The sequence below is a fragment of the Cervus elaphus genome, chromosome 26 (genome assembly GCF_910594005.1).
Source record: "Cervus elaphus chromosome 26, mCerEla1.1, whole genome shotgun sequence".
Taxonomy (NCBI): Eukaryota; Metazoa; Chordata; class Mammalia; order Artiodactyla; family Cervidae; genus Cervus; species Cervus elaphus.
In genome coordinates this window covers 21,541,131-21,559,689 of record NC_057840.1, presented here as the reverse complement: position 1 = coordinate 21,559,689, position 18,559 = coordinate 21,541,131, and the positions used below count along the sequence as shown (strand labels likewise).

The 18,559-nt window shown below is 40.8% G+C and overlaps 1 protein-coding gene across 1 annotated transcript in view; it reads left to right on the top strand.

Annotated features, from left to right (window-relative positions):
• Nucleotides 1-18,559, top strand: part of MAP3K5 (mitogen-activated protein kinase kinase kinase 5) — a 213,345-nt gene that overhangs the window by 150,574 nt on the left and 44,212 nt on the right. The window contains exons 15-18 of the mRNA XM_043888113.1: nucleotides 9,609-9,742; nucleotides 13,060-13,187; nucleotides 14,248-14,384; nucleotides 15,317-15,422. Coding sequence (XP_043744048.1) covers nucleotides 9,609-9,742; nucleotides 13,060-13,187; nucleotides 14,248-14,384; nucleotides 15,317-15,422 — 505 coding nt within the window. The remainder of the gene's footprint in view (nucleotides 1-9,608; nucleotides 9,743-13,059; nucleotides 13,188-14,247; nucleotides 14,385-15,316; nucleotides 15,423-18,559) is intronic.

The window sequence follows — 18,559 nt, the reverse complement described above, 5'->3', positions numbered from 1 at the left end:
ATGATTTGCCTCACAAACGTTAACAGTGAATTATGGTTTAGAATTCATTTAAATCAATTCAGAGTCATCCAGTAGCACACTGGTTTGTTTTTCTTTGGCCTCATGTTTCTATTTTTGTACAGATCTGGCTCAGCGGTAAAGAACCTGCCTGCCAATGCAGGAAAGGCGGGTTCAACCCCTGGGTTGGGAAGATGCCCTGGAGAAGGAAATGGCTACCCACTCCAGTATTCTTGCCTGGGAAATCCCATGGACAGAGGAGGCTGGCGGGCTACAGTCCATGGGGTTACAAAAGAGTTGGACAAGACTTAGTGACTAAACCACAACCACCAGATCTGAAGCTGATCACCCACAGAATAGCTGTCACTATGGTGTTGTATGATAAGAATATGTTTGTTACTCATTCATTTGTTCCGTTGCAAGAAAAAGAAACTTTTTTCCTCTATCAACTCATGTTCAGTAATTGGGGGCCTGCAAATTAACTGACAAAAGAAAGATTAACAGGAGAAAAGACAAGAGGTTTAGAGACCCTGAAAAGAAGTGATTCCTGCATAGCCAGATTTAAAAGTTTATTTATCTTAATAGGAAAAGTCTTTGGGACTTCCCTGGCAGTCCAGTGGTTGAGACTTCACCTTCTAATGCAAAGGATGTGGGTTCAATTCCTGGTCAGGGAACTAAGATCCCACATGCCTCATGTCTAAAAATCCAAAACACAAAACAGAAGTAACATTGTAACATGTTCAATAAAAACTTTAAAAAATGGTCCACATCAAGGAAAAAAAAAAAAGCACAGTAAAAAATTTTTCAAAGAGAAGTTTTTAGAAGGACTTCAAGGGGAAGCAACATGGTGGGAAACTAACGAGAAACAAATGGAAAGTATGGAAAGTTTTGAAAAAGGTTTTGTTTAGTAACTTCTCATCCAGGTGTAAAAGGTCCCAAACCTCCTGGAGAGGAGATGGTGGCATCTATATTTTCAAGAGGCTTTGCTTCAGTCAGCAAAATATGTTTAGATTAGGTTTTATCTGCAGCTCTTTCTTGAGTTGTTTTCATCTTAAAATAATCTTTATACCACATTAGGGGGTCCCAGTGGATCCCATCAATTCATTCACCAAATATGGATTGGATACCTGCTGTGAGGAAGACACTCTTCTAGGTGCTGGGGATCTAGCAGAGAGCAAAATAGAGGAAATCCCTGCCTTCACTGAGCTTACACTCTAGTGGGAGACTGACAGGAAGTAAGTAAAATGCATGCTATGTTTGAGTAATGATCAACATAAAGGAGAAAAATTAAGCGGGGAAGGATTTAGGAAGTTATAGTGAAACAGGTGTGTGATTTTACACAAGGAAACCTTGAGGAGGGAAGATGGGAGTAGAGATCTGAGAAAAGAGAGAGCTATAGAATTAGATATTTGCACCTACTGCATTTTGACTCTTCTCTTAATGCTATTATTAGTTATTAATGCTTTTAGCATTTACATCTTACTAAGGCTTTATAACTGGAAAAGCAGCAAAGCTACGACTTGAGTCCTTGAGGTGACCACTCAGCTGAGGTCATTAATACCAGGACAGCGCATGACTTTTTATTTATTTATTTTTATTTTTTTATTTCTTATTAGTTGGAGGCTAATTACTTCACAACATTTCAGTGGGTTTTGTCATACATTGATATGAATCAGCCATGGAGTTACATGTATTCCCCATCCCGATCCCCCCTCCCACCTCCCTCTCCACCCGATTCCTCTGGGTCTTCCCAGTGCCCCAGGCCCGAGCACTTGTCTCATGCATCCCACCTGGGCTGGTGATCTGTTTCACCATAGATAATATACATGCTGTTCTTTCGAAACATCCCACCCTCACCTTCTCCCACAGTGCATGGCTTTTTAGAAGGTGGCTGTTTTACTGTGAGCCCCTTGACAGTGCAAGGACCAAGTGAGTCACCACTGTGGTGTTTGGCCTTGTCAAGATTGTCTTCCTACGCGCGCCAGTTGAGACAGTTCTGGGCAGGCAACAAGAGAGGCTGATTCTCGAAGCATTCCCTTCGTTGCTTCAAAATGCAGTTGTCTCCCTTAGCAACACCTGGTTTGTTAACCCATTGCCATAGAAATAGAATGCAAACTATATAAGCAGTGTAATTTTATTCTTATTTTTAAAAACACTCGATTCCCTCAGCCCCTGCCTTTTTTCCTCCATTTTCGTTATTTAACACACCCTTGGCTTTGGTCAGGACGTCTTTCTACTTCTTCTGGTCATCACAGAGATAATTCTGTGTCCTTAAAGGTCTGGGAAGTTTTCTCAAGCCTGCCTTTTTAAATTATATCTCTATATTGTAAGAAAAAGAAGAAGGGATTAGAAAGAAAAAGAAGAAGAAAGGGACTTCTGTGGTGATCCAGTTGGTAGGACTCCACGCTGACAGTGCAGGAAGCCCTAGTTCAATCCCTGTTTGGAGAACTAGAGCTGGCATGCTGCAAATAAGAGTTCCCATGCACAATTCAGAAGCCCGCACGCTGCTGCAAAGATCCCATGAGCCACAACTACGAACCTAGCACAACCAAAATAAATTAATTAATTTAATTAAAGAAGAAAAAAGCAACCAAGCAGCAATCATGCATTGGAATGGTTTTTAGTTTTTTTAAAAGCCCTTTTGAGTGTCACTATGACCACTTCGTCTAACAGGAGGCAATTTCTATAGTTAATATTCTTTTTAAAAAAAGAACAGTCTTTTGATGCTTTGCATTCCTGAGGGACAGCAAACTTTGAGCAGTTTCACTGAGGCTTGTATATTCTTCACTATGCTAAGTAAGTATTCCTGTGGCAAAACTCCTTTCAATGAAAAATAAACGGATACTGATGGCAAATGTTTTGTTTTGGCACCTGGTTGTTATCAAGGGAATTCTCTGATGGTTCAGTGGTTAGGGCTCCACAGTGGAAAAACAAACTAAGAAAAGATTCCCATTGAATTTTCTACAGCCCGATTGATTAAGCAAATATTCACTGAACCTCTACTACAATCCAGATATGGCTAAGACTCAGGACAGACCAATTCACGATGAAGTTCTGGTTCTCAGAGATCTCAGAGTAGAGACTGGAATGCAGATGGGCTAAGAGAAGAGTGAAAAATGCCTGTGCGAATGAGGGCAAAAGGCCTTGGAAGCCTATCAGACCAGAATCTAACCCAGCTTTGAGGATTAGGTGGACAGTTCAAGAAAGCGTCCTTATTTTGAAGGATGAGGCAGAACTCCTTAGGTAGAAAACACTTAGTGTCAAGGCACAAAGATCTGGGGAACTTCACTGGGAGTTTTTGGAGGACGTTGATGAGATAGCAGCTGGACAGAGTGGCAGCAAAGAGATTCTGAAGGGTATTGACTCCAGGCTAAGGAGTTTGAATTTGATCCTGAAAGTGTTGAGCAACACATAAAGCAGAAGCAGTGGTATGAATGTGGAAAGTTCACTTTGGAACCTTAGACTTTCGGAAGTTCACTGCTAGCTTTTTGGAGGGTGAGTTGGAACACAGAAACAGGGTAGGAGGTAGCAGGAAGGCCCGTTGAAGATTTGTAGAATAATAGAAGCAAGGGGGCTTCCTAGGTGGTGCTAGTGGTAAAGAACCTGCCTGCCAATGCAGGAGATGTAAGACATGCAGGTTCAATCCCTGGGTCATGAAGATCCCCTGGAGGAGGGCATGGCAACCCACTCCAGTATTCTTGCCTGGAGAATTCCATGGGCAGAGGATCCAGGTGGGCTACAGTCTGTAGTGTTGCAAAGAGATGGACACAACTGAAGTGACTGAGCACGCACACACACAGAAGCAAGGAGGGCCTGATCTGAGGCAAGAGCCATGAGGATCAGCCTGGTGGCATCTGGCAGTCATTGTGACCTGGGGAGAAAGGGAAGCATGGAATCTAAGATGGCCAACAGATGTCTGCCCTATATCTGCTTGAATATATATGGGTATTCAGTGGATACCAAGAATATGCTGGAACATCCTTACAATACTGGCATTTGGAAACAGAACTGAGATGTATCTTATAAGTTCTTATACTGTAAAAAAGATTTTCCTGCAGCATTGGTAGTATGAAGAATAGAAAATCTAGAATCTGATGTTATTGTTATTCGGTCCCTCAGTTGTGTCTGATTCTTTGTGACCCATAGACTGCAGCACACCAGGCTTCCATGTCCTTCACCATCTCCCCGAGTTTACTCAAAGTCATGCCCATTGAGTCGATGATGCCATCTAACCGTCTCATCCTCTGTCACCCCCTTCTCCTCTTGCCTTCAATCTTTCTCAGCATCAGGGTCTTTCCAATGAGTTGGCTCTCTGCATCAGGTGACCAAAGTATTGGAGCTTCAGCATCAGTCTTTCCAATGAATATTCAGGATTGATTTCCTTTAGCATTGACTGGTTTAATCTCCTTGCTGTCTAAGGGACTCTCAAGAGTCTTTTCCAGCACCACAATGCAAAAGCATCAGTTCTTCATTGTTCAGCCTTTGTGGTCCACTCTCACTTCCATACATGACTACTGAAAAAGCCATAGCTTTGACTATATGGATCTTTGTTGGGAAAGCAATGTCTCTGCTTTTTAATACATTGTCTAGGTTTGTCATAGCTTTTCTTCCAAGGGGCAAGCATCTTTTAATTTTGTGGCTGCTGTCACTGTCCGCAGTGATTTTGGACCCCAAGAAAATATCTGCCACTGTTTCCATTTTCCCCCATCTATTTGCCATGAAGTGGTAGGACTGGATGCCATGATCTTAGTTTTTTGAATGTTGATAACTGTAGAAAAGATTGTCCTCGGCACTGGTAGGATCTGGTGAGCTAGGTTTCAACCACCATTTTGACATATTTTGAGTGGAAGATATTTTTGATCATTTGTAAACTGGAGCTAATCATAGACCTTTCCTGCTATGACACAAGCTTATTATGACCATCCAATGTGGTAGGTTATTGAAGGCTGATATTTTTTCTTTTAATTATAATAATTAAAATTATATAGTGCATTATAAAAGGGGCTTCCCTCATAGCTCAGTCAGTTCAAAATCTGCCTTCAATGCAGGAGACCCAAGTTCAGTTCCTGGGTCAGGAAGATCCCCTGGAGAAGGAAATGGCAATTCACTCCAGTATTCTTGCCTGGAGAATCCATGATCAGAGAAGCCTGGCATGGACTATAGCCTGACAATCCATGGTGTTGCAAGAGCCTGACACAACTTGGCGACTACACCCACCAGTGCATTACAATAATGTGAGGCGGTGGTAGTACTGGGTTCAGTGGGTAGGTTTCCCTCCCTTTGATAGACCACGCTGGCAAAGATGAGTTACAGGACTTTGATGATGGTCCCTGTCCTGCCTCCTGCCAGCCTGGGTCCGGGCTGGTAGATTTCCAGCATGCGTGGTATAGCTTTGTGAAAGTCTGGACCAGGAGTTGGGTATAGAGACTTGGGCTCCTTCGAGTGGAAATTTTGGACTGTGTGTACTGCCTCTTTGCTGGAGTATCTTCCAGTCTGGGGAATTTGCTAAACAATCCCTGTTTCCTGTTCTCCCATTCTGTAAACGTAACTGTTTTTCTCCTCTGGTCTAAGGACAATCTTCAGCCATATGTCAGATTGCTAGAATAGGAGTATTCTCTAATGTACATTGGGTAAAGTATTGCCACTGGGAAAGTAGACATCGCTTTTCCAGAGCTTGGCCTCTTTCCTCTGGCAGAGAAGGGTCCGTGATAGGGAGATCCATGTTTACCGAGTCCTGCCATGGTAGTGGGAATAACGTTCTCAAAAGAATACAACCTGATTGTCTCTCTCAAGGCTTGGAAACCTCTTGGAAGCAAATAAAGCTGGTAACAATATGCCCCCCATCTTCCTCATCCTTTGTGACAGCAGTCTCTCAAGTTGAGAATGTGTACCCCAGAGAATTTGCAGAGTAACCAGATCACCTGCCTTTGTGGGTTATTTGTTCTTTTTTTTAAAAAAAAATTCTCTGCTTCCTTTTATCATCCTCTCTTTGCCTTTGATATTTTGTAGTTTCCCTATATCGTATCTGAGTGGGAATTTTATTTTTATCTTTTCCTATTTAGGGTTCAACTTCTGGAGGTTAGACCAGACTGTCTCAAGTCTGTCTGGCCCTTTTTAGAGTGTCTTTTTCCTTTTCTCCAGGGCTTCCCTGATAGCTCAGTTGGTAAAGAATTCGCCTGCAATGCAGGAGACCCTGATTCGATTCCTGGGTCGGGAAGATTCCCTGGAGACAGGATAGGCTACCCACTCCAGTATTCTAGGGCTTCCTGTGTGGCTCAGCTGATAAAGAATCTGCCTGCAATGCAGGAGACCTGGGTTTGATCCCTGGGTTGGGAAGATTCCCTGGAGAAGGGAAAGGCTACCCACTCCAGTGTTCTGGCCTGGAGAATTCCATGGACTATACAGTCCATGGGATCCCAAAGAGTTGGACATGACTGAGTCACTTTCACTTTCACTTTTCATCCTTTCCTCATATTTTGGATTTCATATTTTATGTCTTTATGTTAAATGTACTTATTTTAGAGTGATATTTGTCAATCAACCGATTCTCACTGATGGTGAATTATTTTGTTATATATTTTAAAATTTTGGATTATGAGCTTAATTTCACTGGTGGATCCTTTATAGCCTGTGTTAAGGAAGTCTTCCTTTTAAATGTTTTGCTTTGTTTCTGTTGTCACGCCAGGAATTTTCCAGGCTCGATACAGATTATGGGTTTTAATGACAAGTGTCCATTTGAGCTCCAGACAGCATGAGTTGTCAGCCAGTGGTCAAAAGTATTCAGAGGAGAGTTTGTCCACTCAGAGCTTAATCTAAGACAAAGTTTTCTTGTTTCCTAGTGCAGTGGGCTGACTTTTTTCTAATCCATCCTTTCAAATTATAGTCCTTCAAGGACCCTGGTTTTGTGTGTTCCATCTCTTCACCTTCCATAGGCACAAGGCTTCATTTCCTATCCCCAGTGAGCACCAAGGCCAAAGTCTCAGATAAGGAATTGATGAACTGTAGCCCAGACACCAAAACCAGCCTACCACTTCTCTTGGTAAATAAAGTCTTATTGGAACACAACCATGCCCATTTGCTTCTGTGTTGACTGAGCTACTGACAATGGCAGGGTTGAGTTGCTGCCATAGAGATCGTGTGGCTCACAAAGCTGAAAATAATCAATATCTGTCCCTTGGCTGAAGCTGTTTGCCAGCCTCTGCCCTAGATTTATAAATTAAAAGACTTCATCCCCAGAACTTGGGCTTGCATGGTCATCAGTTCTTGTGATTATCCCTTTAGTGTCCCTTTTCCTTTTAATTTCTAGTTCCTAGAAGCCTTCTTTACTTTTTTATAAGCCCAGGTAGGCGTTTAATGGAGTAGGAAGTGGTAACCCACTTCAGTATTCTTGCCTGGAAAAATCCCATTAACAGAGGAGCCTGGTGGGCAGCAAAGAGTTGGGCATGACTGAGCACACACACTAGACATTTAAAGTATGTCTATTTAATTTTGTCTAGGTTGTTTTGGTGGGAATATTTTCATGTACGTAGCCTACCATATTGCCCAAACCAGAAACTCTTCTATTCTCTTTGGATAGTAATATATTCTTCTTTTTGTATTTTCCTGATCATTTAACTTGATCATTTAAAAGTTTTCTGTTTTCTAATGTAATTCTTTAAAACTCTGAAAATTTTTATCTACATAGTTCTAAATTTGTAATTTTTGATATGAAATGCTCTCGTCATTCTTTTTCAACTACTTTGTAATTCCCATGATCATTTATTTTTTAATCCTTGATAATTTTAAATTGCAGTGCTCAGTTTTCAAATACAGTTTTTGGCTGTCTTATTTTTAGTATCTTGTGGTCAAAGATCATGGTCTTTTATCATAGCTGTTCTTTGAAATTTGTTGAAATTTTCTTTGTGGCCTAATATGTGACTAATTATTTTATATTTTTCATATATGCATGAAAGGAATTTGTAGCTGGGTACAGGGCTATCTCTGTATTTACCATACCAAACTTGTATTTGTGCCATTAGGGTCTCTACTTTGAATTTGTCTGCTAGATATATTGGTTTCTAAAGAGTTTTATTTAGAACTTATTATGGTTTATATCGTATATTTTTCTTTGTAATTTTATCAGCTCTATATATTTTGAGGCAATGTTAGCTGAGTGTAAACATCCATGATCATTATCCTCTTTTGGATTATTTTGTGTGTTAGTATTAAATTTGCTGATATACGAATGTTAGAAATCAGTTTTTTGGTTTTTTTTTATTAAACGGCTAACCCAAACCCTCTGTGAGTTGAACCTACCTATGTGCTGCTAGTTTGATACCCTAGCAAAACACAGACAAAAGAAGGAGCTTGTTTTTAGGGTCTCTCCTGCTGGTCTGTAGTTTTACATTGGGTTTGTACGTAGACATGGCTTGCTCATTTGATGACTGTGAGTCCTGTAGTTTAAGTCCACAACGAAAGATGCCGTGTCGGTGACGCCTCCAGGTCTTAGACGATGTCTGCCACATGTCACATGTTGCTGTTGTTTAGCAGCTAAGCTCTTTCCCACTCCTTTGTGACCTGTGGACTGTAGCCTGCCGGGCTTCTCTGTCCATGGGGTTCTCCAGGCAAGAATACTGGAGTGGGTTGACGTTTCCTTCTCCAGGGGATCTTTCTGACCCAGGGATCGAACCCGTGTCTTCTGCGTGGCAGGCAGATTCTTTTCCACTGAGCCACCTGGGAAGTTCTAAAAGCCACTATACCCCCTTTCATTGATTTGATGCTGTTTTCCGTATTCGACTGACATGCTTGCCACTTTGGGTTTAGGGCTGTAGATATTTCCTTTTTTGCATCAAAAATGAAGCTTTTCCTTCATTTTGAAGTTTTTCCTTTTTAAATTTTTTTTTAATTTTTAAAAATTTTTAAAATTTTACATTTATTCTATTTTTTTTTAGTCATGCCACGAGGCATGTGGGATCTTAGTTCCCAGACCAGACATAGAACCCGTGGCCCCTGCAGTGGAAGCATAGGGTTCTAACCACCAAACTTCCAGAGAAGTCCCCATTTTTCATTTTTAAAATGTTTTTTAGTCTTGGGGAACTGGGAACAGGGGTAAAGTACAAATAATCCTTGCTTATTATTGTCAGCTAGTAAGACCTCAAAGTTTCTTCTTACTCAAAGCCGTTCAGTGATTTTCTTCTCCTGGCAGAGTGAGAAATGCTTTGATGGTACCAAAAGCTGAAAAACAAAAGAACAGTTAATTCAGTGTAATAGCTATTGAGAGACATTGATGCTAATCATACTCATCTTCAGAATCAATGAAAAACAGGATTCAGTGGGTAAAGAATCCAAGTGGGCTTTTGGAGAAGCGCTTTTATGGATTTTAATACATAGTCCCTCTCTGCACCCCCACCCCAGCCCAGCGTTTGTCACAGCTGGGAAAACATGAACACACGATGCTCTGTGTTAAATTTATTCTTTGGTTCTTGAAACTGTTCATTAGAACCTCATCTTATTGTTTCCCTTGTTAAAACCATTTGATAAAATAAGGAAAAATGCTCTTGGAAAAAGTTGATGTTTAAAATGTGGACTGTAGCTAATGTTTCAATCTTCTCTCCCCCTTTGTCCTTCTGTAGTATGACTATGAATACGACGAAAATGGTGACAGAGTCGTTTTAGGAAAAGGCACTTATGGGATAGTTTATGCAGGTCGCGATCTGAGCAACCAAGTCAGAATCGCCATTAAGGAAATCCCAGAGAGAGACAGCAGGTACAGTAATTGTGACTAATCAAAGCTGCTTTCTAAGGTATTTCAGTTGTTAATAGCATTTACAAAATATTTTGGTGATATTCTAATTAATGAAACTCTGTCTGAAAACTCCATGGCTTTAATTAGCTCCCTCTGAGGTTTAGCTGCTGCAACTCACTCAGTGATTCAAGCCCAAGACTGTTGGGGAAGCATGACATCTCCATGGCAACTGGGACTTTCAAAGAGTAGCAAAGGGAATGGCCCTGTGTGTGTTGGGCTCAGGTTATGTTTCATCATGATTGGTTTATTATATGGATACATGGGGAATAAGCACCAGCTAAAATGGTTTGAACCAGAAGTTCCAGTTTCCAGTCCGGTGTGTTAAGGACATTGGAAGTCAGCACCCCATCCTAAACTGCAGGTGGAAAGTTGGACCAACTGAGAAATCAACGACTCTTCTTGGAGCCATCAGAAAAGTGATGTCACAGGGCAAAACCGCTGTCCCCCAACATTGGAGAGACAGACGTAGGGCCGTCCCGTACTCTTGTGAGCCTTTGATCCTCGCAAAGACTGTTAGAGAAATCCCTTCCTCAGAGACTGCACAGAGCTCTTTCTCAAGTTGAAATCACATCATGTCATTACTACTTAAAACTATGTAGTTCTTACAACTATGACTATGAGTTCTTACAACACAAAACCCGGGAACCTTAACACAGACACCCGCCTGCCTCTGTGGCCTCGCCTCTCCAGCGGCAGCCACGCTGACCTGTTTTCATCAGGCCCACCAACACCACATATTGGCGGGATTGCCTCGTTGTCATCAACTAGGTCCCAGTTCAGTTCTCAAGCCCTCAGAGATGCCTTCTCTGATTACCACAAGCTCAAAAAGACACCCTTCTTTCCCCTGTAACCAGGGGGAGTCAGGCCTGTCCCAGGCCTCAGTTCTCTTTCTGCCTTGCCCTCCTTAGTCTCCGTCCTTGGTACATGACTTTCTGACGGGTGGTCACTCTGCCTTCTCTGCATTCCAGACAGGGAGAGGGAAAAGGAAAATGAACTTTCTCAGAAATGTCCAGCCTATTTTCGCCTCTTGTTTCATTGGCCAAAAGTGACCACTTCTGACTACAAAGGAGGTTAGAAACTCAGTAGTTTTTAAGTTGGCTAGTTGTTTCTCTAAACAAAATCACAGAAAGAGGGAGGAACAGATATTAGGCAGGTAGACAGTAAATTCAGTTTTAGGTTTTCTATGGTATTTTTGCAATTTCTCCTTGGTTAACTCATGAGACATAAGTATGAATTCTTCTGGGATGGTGATAGAAACTATTCACTAGATACATAAGGGAATAGATATGTGTGTGTGTGTGTGTGTGCATGTGTGTGTTATATTAAAAATTTCATCAAATATTCCTATAGGTTCTTAAGTATTATACATTGATAGAGTGGATTTTTAAGCTATATAAAATTTTAAAGGATTGTCTTTAGCAACATCACCTTCCTCCCCACCACCAGATAAATTTAACTAGTCACTTGGAAGAAAACCACTTTGAAAACTGTCTTTGTAGCTTAAGTTTATTCAGCTGCCACTGTGTATACACAGAGTACACCAACACCAGCGAAGATCCGTTTGCCATAATGTGGTTTGTTTGAAAACACTTACATGACAAGCTCTTCTCTTGAACAGCTGCTGTGGGGCATCTTTTTGTTACCTCTAAGAGAAGATTAAGGTGAAGTCTATCATGTTATTGTGAGATACAACACAGAAAGTATTTCCACCTTTGTGACCTGGAGAGTTTTAGGGTGGCTTTTAAAAAGGTAGCAGTTACAAAGGATAATTGCTCAGATGGTAGGATGGTTGTGAATAATGCATAATCCAGCATACACTAAACACTGCCATCTGTAGTGAAGGATCACAGCAACAAAAGCAGCTCCTTCCATGGTTCCCTTACACTCTAAAAACACTTCGTTAGAGCATCAGACTAGTCATAAAAGCAAGCTGCTGGATTCTAAGGACCCTCTCATAATTTGTCCCAACTAGTTGTACATCTCGAGTTGGCTTCTGCTAACATTCTACCCATTCGTCAACTATTTTCCTAGGTCAGGTATTTCTACCCAGCTGTGTGTTAGAGGAACCTGGGGAACTTTTAAAAAATACTGATGCTCAGGCCATAACCCCCAAAATTCTGGGGTAGGTCATAGACATTGATATTTTAAAAAATCCTTCCAGGAGATGCAGAATGGCCAGCCAAGGTTGGGAACTTCACTGCTTTGGATGGTTGTAGAGGGAATTTGACTCAGGAGGGGTGCTCTGGAGACATGTATGATATATTAATTTTTCAAGGCTAAGTGCATATTTAAGTATCTTTGAATATCTATACCATTTTTCTTTCTGTTGTCACAGGTAATTGAGAAGAAATGGGATTTTCTTGTAATTCCCACAGACAAGCATTGCTTATTGACCTGAACAAATTATAATTCCATGCTTATTCAGTGTGCGGTACTTACACTTTCACTTACATTTAGCGAGAATTGCTAGGTGTTACTAATCGTTTCCACATTAGAGAAGAGTCCTTATTCTCAGCTAGGATGAATTCTATTATTGTAACTTTTGAGCTATCCTTTGGTTACATAAGAAGTGTGTGTTGTATATTTATTTCTTCATGATCTTATGTTTAAACATTTATGATTGATATTTAATAGGTTGTCAGGGGGTCTTTCAATATGGAGGCTCAGCTAGGAGTGAGTAAAAAGTAATTATGATAGAGTAGAACTGGATAGAATAGAATCAAGGAGACTTGGCATATAAATGGTTTTATATTTTTTTACTGAAGAGTTGTTCTTTTCAGTAAGTTCTGGAATGAATATTAAAATTATTTGCAATTTTGTCTTCCTGGGAAAGAATCTCCTGAAATAATAAACTTACGAAGCTAATGGAATAGAAGGTTATATGAATGTAACAGTGAGCTGTGTGGGTGATTTCCGTTCTCTTGGGTAGATCTTAGTTCTGTTACTCACTAGCTTGGAAATCTTGGATAGGTTAGTTCTGTGAATCAATTTCCTTATCTGTAACATGGGCATCTTAGTAATACCTTCTCATGGAGTTGTTGTGCGAAATGAGCTAATATATACAAAGACCTAGACTAGTATCTGACACAGTTCCCCTCAAACCCTACCAGGGCCCCAGCTTCACAGAATTTATGTGATGAGAAATAAAGACCTTAGATGGTCATATTTTATTTCATATATGGGTGAATTCATTTAGCTGGAATTTCCCATTTGTATTGCTTAAATTTATACAAGAACGTCTGATATAATTAGCTCATTGACATTTGCATGTCTTTCAGATACTCCCAGCCCCTGCATGAAGAAATAGCCTTGCATAAGCATCTGAAGCACAAAAATATTGTCCAGTATCTGGGCTCTTTCAGTGAAAATGGTTTCATTAAAATCTTCATGGAGCAGGTCCCAGGAGGTAAGAGATGGTTTTCTTTCTTAAAAAAGTATAGGTTTCTACTATATATAAAATTAAGAAGCTACAAGGATATATTGCACAACCCAGGGATCATAGCCAATGTTTGCTCATAACTATAAATGGAAAATAACCTTTAAAAACTTCAGATGTTATATACCTGAAACATATAATACTGTACATCAACTATACCTCAATAAAAATAATAAATAAAGTTTAGGAAAACCTCGGGAAAAAAAACTAACTTTTTAAAAAAGTATGTTTCTAGGGTCTTGAAGAGTAAAACTGAATGGAATTTACTAGTTTACAGGTCTTAATTTGTGTAAATGTAAATAAAATTTTGACATATGTCATTACATTACAGTTTAGTGAAAGTGAAAGCTGCTCAGTCATGTCTGACTGTTTGTGATCCCATGGACTACAGAGTCTATGGAATTCTCTAGGAGAGAATACTGGAATGGGTAGCCTTTCCCTTCTCCAGGAGATCATCTCAACCCAGGGATCAAACCCAGATAGATTCTTTACCAACTGAGTTATCAGGAAAGCCCCTCCAGTTTATCGGGAGATAATAAATAAATATCAGAGCTGTTCTTGTATCAATCATTATGTCTTGAATTAAGGTTTACAAACTGAGTGGTCTTTTGTGTGTGTGTGCTAAGTTGCTTCCGTCGTGTCCAACTCTGCCACTCTAAGGACTACATAGCCTGCCAGCCCCCTCTGTCCATGGGATTCTCTAGGCAAGAATACTGGTATCAGTTGCCATTCCCTTCTCCAGGGGATCTTCCCAACCCAGGGATCAAACCTGCATTTCCTGCACTGAAGTCAGATTCTTTACCCACTGAGCCACCTGGGAAGCCCCGTGTGGTCTTTTCAACCGTATTTGATAAAGACCATCAACAGAGCAGGGACTTTCCTATTTATATTTGAACCCAAGTACTCTGTCTAGTATATTACCTGGGCCACTGTTAATAACCAATAAATGTTAGCTTAATGTTGTAATACTAACATGTTTTAAAGAATTCATTCAAATAAGATTTTATCCACTGTTTCTCCCTACTTACAGGAAGTCTTTCTGCTCTCCTTCGTTCCAAATGGGGCCCACTGAAGGACAATGAGCAAACAATTGGCTTCTATACAAAGCAAATACTGGAAGGATTAAAATACCTCCATGACAATCAAATAGTTCACCGGGATATAAAGGTAGGTTGCACTAGGATTCATTCTTGTAAGGTCTTTGATGGGTAATTGTTTTATTTGTAAAAATTGTTTTTCTTATGAGAACTAATTTGGAATGATAAATAAAGCATAGAAACAGCAGATACATATCACTCTGCCCTGAGTCAGTTATTGATAGTCCTGTCTTATCGCTTTTACTCAAGGAATAAACTCCTTAATCATGTTCAGCCAACAAAGATTGAGTTTCCACTTCATGGCTGGTACTGTTTGAGGTGCGCCATGGGGCTGGAAGCTCAACAGAGCAAAGTTAACAAGGATATGGTCTCTGCTCCCAAGAGGCTTGAAGGCTGGTTAATCTTTGTATCCTTGCCCGTAGTAGCTACTCAATAAATACTTGTTCAATTAATGGATGAATAGTTAGAAGGAAAAAAGTAAAATCCCCACTTCTCACACTTATCATATACTCCTGGGTTGAACTGAAATTAGATAATCTGTTAAATTCTCCTTAAAAAGGGAAAATTTAGAACTAATAAATTTATAACAAAATTGGACTATTGAAAGCAAGTTAATATTACTACCCTAAAACTAACACGAATGTCCATTTATTTGTGCTGCCCCTAAATATTCTAGGAAAAGAAGTAAAACAACATAGAATAAGTCAAGTACTAGGAAGGTATTAATATCATAATTTAACTAATCATACTCATATCAAACACAAATAGCCCTACTATCTATAAACCTTGTTTCATCTTGTGACCTGAGTAGCAGATTGTGAACTGATAGTATGTAAACAAAAATGGTGTCAATAACTCACTACTGATGTTACTGTTAAGGAAGAATATAGAAATAGTATCCTTTTTGCTGTAAGGACACTTTTTCTTATTAGATTTTCAAGCCAATAACAAACAGTATTGGGAGAAAGATAACATTTCTGATTGAAGTTCCTTCTTCTCTAGGGTGACAATGTGTTGATTAATACCTATAGTGGTGTTCTCAAGATTTCTGATTTCGGAACATCAAAGAGGCTTGCTGGCATCAATCCATGTACTGAAACTTTTACTGGTATGTTTTTGCAGTGATGATACAGATCTTATGTAATTAAAGAAATAATTGCTGTGTTTGAGCATGATGTGAGAGAGAAATTTAGTCTGGGTTCTTACCAACATTCATATTGATATCTTTTGATGCTCACTGAAAAATGCTATACAGAATTTCATCTGACCATTTCTTACCTTGTATTTATATAACTCACTCAGTCTCCTGCTTAATACTGCTGAAGATATATATTTTTTTAACTCTCAATTTGATATTTGTTTTTCTTTTCATGTCATTACTTCTCTCCTGGTTGGTCTACAACCACTATAATCCTGACAACATTTCTTTTTTTAACATTTCTTTAGCCCAGCCTCTCAGTGATTCTTACTCATACTTTAATCACTTCCCATTTGGACTACGAGTTCTTTCTTTCCTAATCTGTTTACTGCCTGTGGTCTATTCCCCTACTCACAACCTAAATAACTAAGATTTCAATTCAAAAAAAGGAAGTGACTCACTAACTCAGAAGTAGGGTGGAGAGAAAGCTTTGCTGAGAAATTAGGCAATGCAGCTACTAAGCTCCCTCTGGACCAAAATCCTGAGAGGGTGGAGACAACGTGACTTCCAAAAAGGTAACAGTAGCCAAGAGGAAACCAAGGCTTGGAGAGATTAATGACCGCCCAACAGTTATAGGGAGGACATCTGGAAGTCCAGCCCTGCTCTCCCCTCCAAGTTTTCATCATCCACTCTGCTGATTCTCATGAAGTGTTAAGTTCCTGTTATTGTGACTTCCCTGGTGGTCCCTGGTGGTAAAGAATCCACCTGTAATGCAGGAGCCTGCTTAATACTTAAAACCCACTTAAAGTGGGTTCAATCCCTGGGTCAGGAAGATCCCCTGGAGGAGGGCATGGCCACCCACTCCAGTATTCTTGCTGGAGAATCCTGTGGACAGAGAAGCCTGGCAGGTTTCGGTCCATGTGGTTGCATGACTAAAGTCACAGCACGTGCACGCTGGTGGTCCAGCAGGTAAGACTCTGCTCTCACTGCCTCGGCTCGGGTTCAATCTCTGGTCAGGGAACTAAAATCCCACAAGTCTTGCAGTGCAGCAAAAAATAATAATAGTAAAAATTAAATTCTTATTATCATCAGAGAGAGAGAGATTTAGAAAAAAAAAAAAAGATACTGTAATGGATAATCTTTGGTCTAATATAAAACAAGATTGTCCAAATGCCCTCATTTCTGATTTCTGTGACATGATGGCAGTACTTCCATTTTGCAAATGAAGAAATTGAGAGAGAGAGAAGGGACATCACAGCTGAAAGTCACAAGAGTTTATAAATGATAGAACTGATTTTTAATCCACCCTTTGAGCTTTGCTTTGAGCTTCTTGCTCCAGTCCATCTTTCTCTCCACCTTCCTGAAGTGTCTCTAGTGGCAGCTTGGAAAGGGGAAAGGCAGAGAAAGAGATAGTCTGAAGTCTCAGAACATTCAATCAGCAAAGTCTCTGATCCAATTCCTGCTCTCACGGCAGTGGGGATTTCGGGACACAATCAAACCCATTTAGAATGCATTTTTTAAACAAAATGAATTCCAGCCTTCTAGTAACTTTAAATATATTTATATTTCTTTTCCTCATACTCCCTCCATTTGGCAGGAGACCCTTTAAATACTGCCAAGTCTCAGGAACTTCTGTGAGGAAAATCCTGACTTTCAGACACTTGATCTGGGGAAGATGTCACTTTAATATCTGCTGCTTATCTTAAACATTTTCTTTAATCCCCAGAGAAGCTGTAGTCAAGCAGTCCTCCAGGAGCCCTTTGCTTGGACTTCTCACACTGGCCTCACGTGGTGTGCCATACGTGACACACGCGTGGGTCTGTCCCCAGCACTGATCGTGGGGACCTGGGGCGTGCGGGCCTCCCGGCGCTAACTCAGCGCTGGTCACGTCATGGGTGCAGGCAGCCTCTGATGAGCTGAGTCAAAAGACAGTGGCCTGTGTGACTTCTTCGTGATTTGATGAGAGGGCAGGCAGCCCCAACTGTTCTTTATGGAGCGCTTACTGCATCCAGATTGTGTTAAGTGCTTTACATGTTATTGCATCGAAATTCATATATTGAGCCTTAATCCTTACATATTATTACCCCAGTTTATGGTGAGAAAATTAAGGTTCAAAGAGGTTAAATAGTTTGCCTGAGGTCGCAAAGCTAGTAAGTCAAAGAGCTGCAATTCAACTAGACTTAACACGCCAAATGGAATGAATTAGCTTTTCCCCAAACCTGTTCCACCCACACTCTCCTCTGTCTCGTTTGGGCACTCCAGCCTTAGAGTTATCCACTGCGCCTCTCTTTTCTCACACTCAGCTCAGTCAGCCAAGGAAACCTATCAACTCTGTCTTCAAAACGTGTCCAAATCTGGACCGGTTCCTCTCCGTCTCCCTGGCTCCTGCCCTCGCCTCTCACAATAATGATCTCAATAGCCTTTTTTCCTGCTTCCACTACTGTCTCCCCTCAACTCGACAGCCAGAGCAATCCCGTATAGACATAAATCGAGCCCTATCACTCAGAGACTTCGATGGCTTTCTGTTTTTGGAGTCAACAAACACCACAGTCCTTACAATGATGGACAAAGCTCAGACCTTCTCAGAGTCTGTTACCTTTTAGTCTGTTACCCTTCCCACCTTGCACAGGCCTTCTTGCACTTCCTTCATTCCGCCAGGCGGGATCCTGCTGCAGGGTATTTGCACACCCTTTTCCTTCCATGGCACTCTTCTCCCGGCTATCTGCATGGCGAAGTCCCTCACGTTCTTCAAATCTTAACTCACAGGTCATGCCAGTGAGGCCTGTGATTGCCCTGTTTACATGGCAGCCCTCCCCAGACACTTCTGATCCCCTTCTCCTGCCTTTTTCTTATTTTATCCTTAACACATCACTTTCTAACATACTCTGTCATGTACTTACGTGTTTTACTATAGTTTGTTGTCTGTCTTCCACCGCAACAATGTAAGCTGCACAAGCCCTGGGATTTCTGTCTATTTTGGCCACTCCTTCATTCTCAGTGCCTGGCCCATAGAACCGTGCTGTGCTCAGATGCTCCATCTTTTCCCGCTCTTTGTGACCGCATGGACTGCAGCCTGCTAGGCTCCTCTGTCCATGGAATTCTCCAGG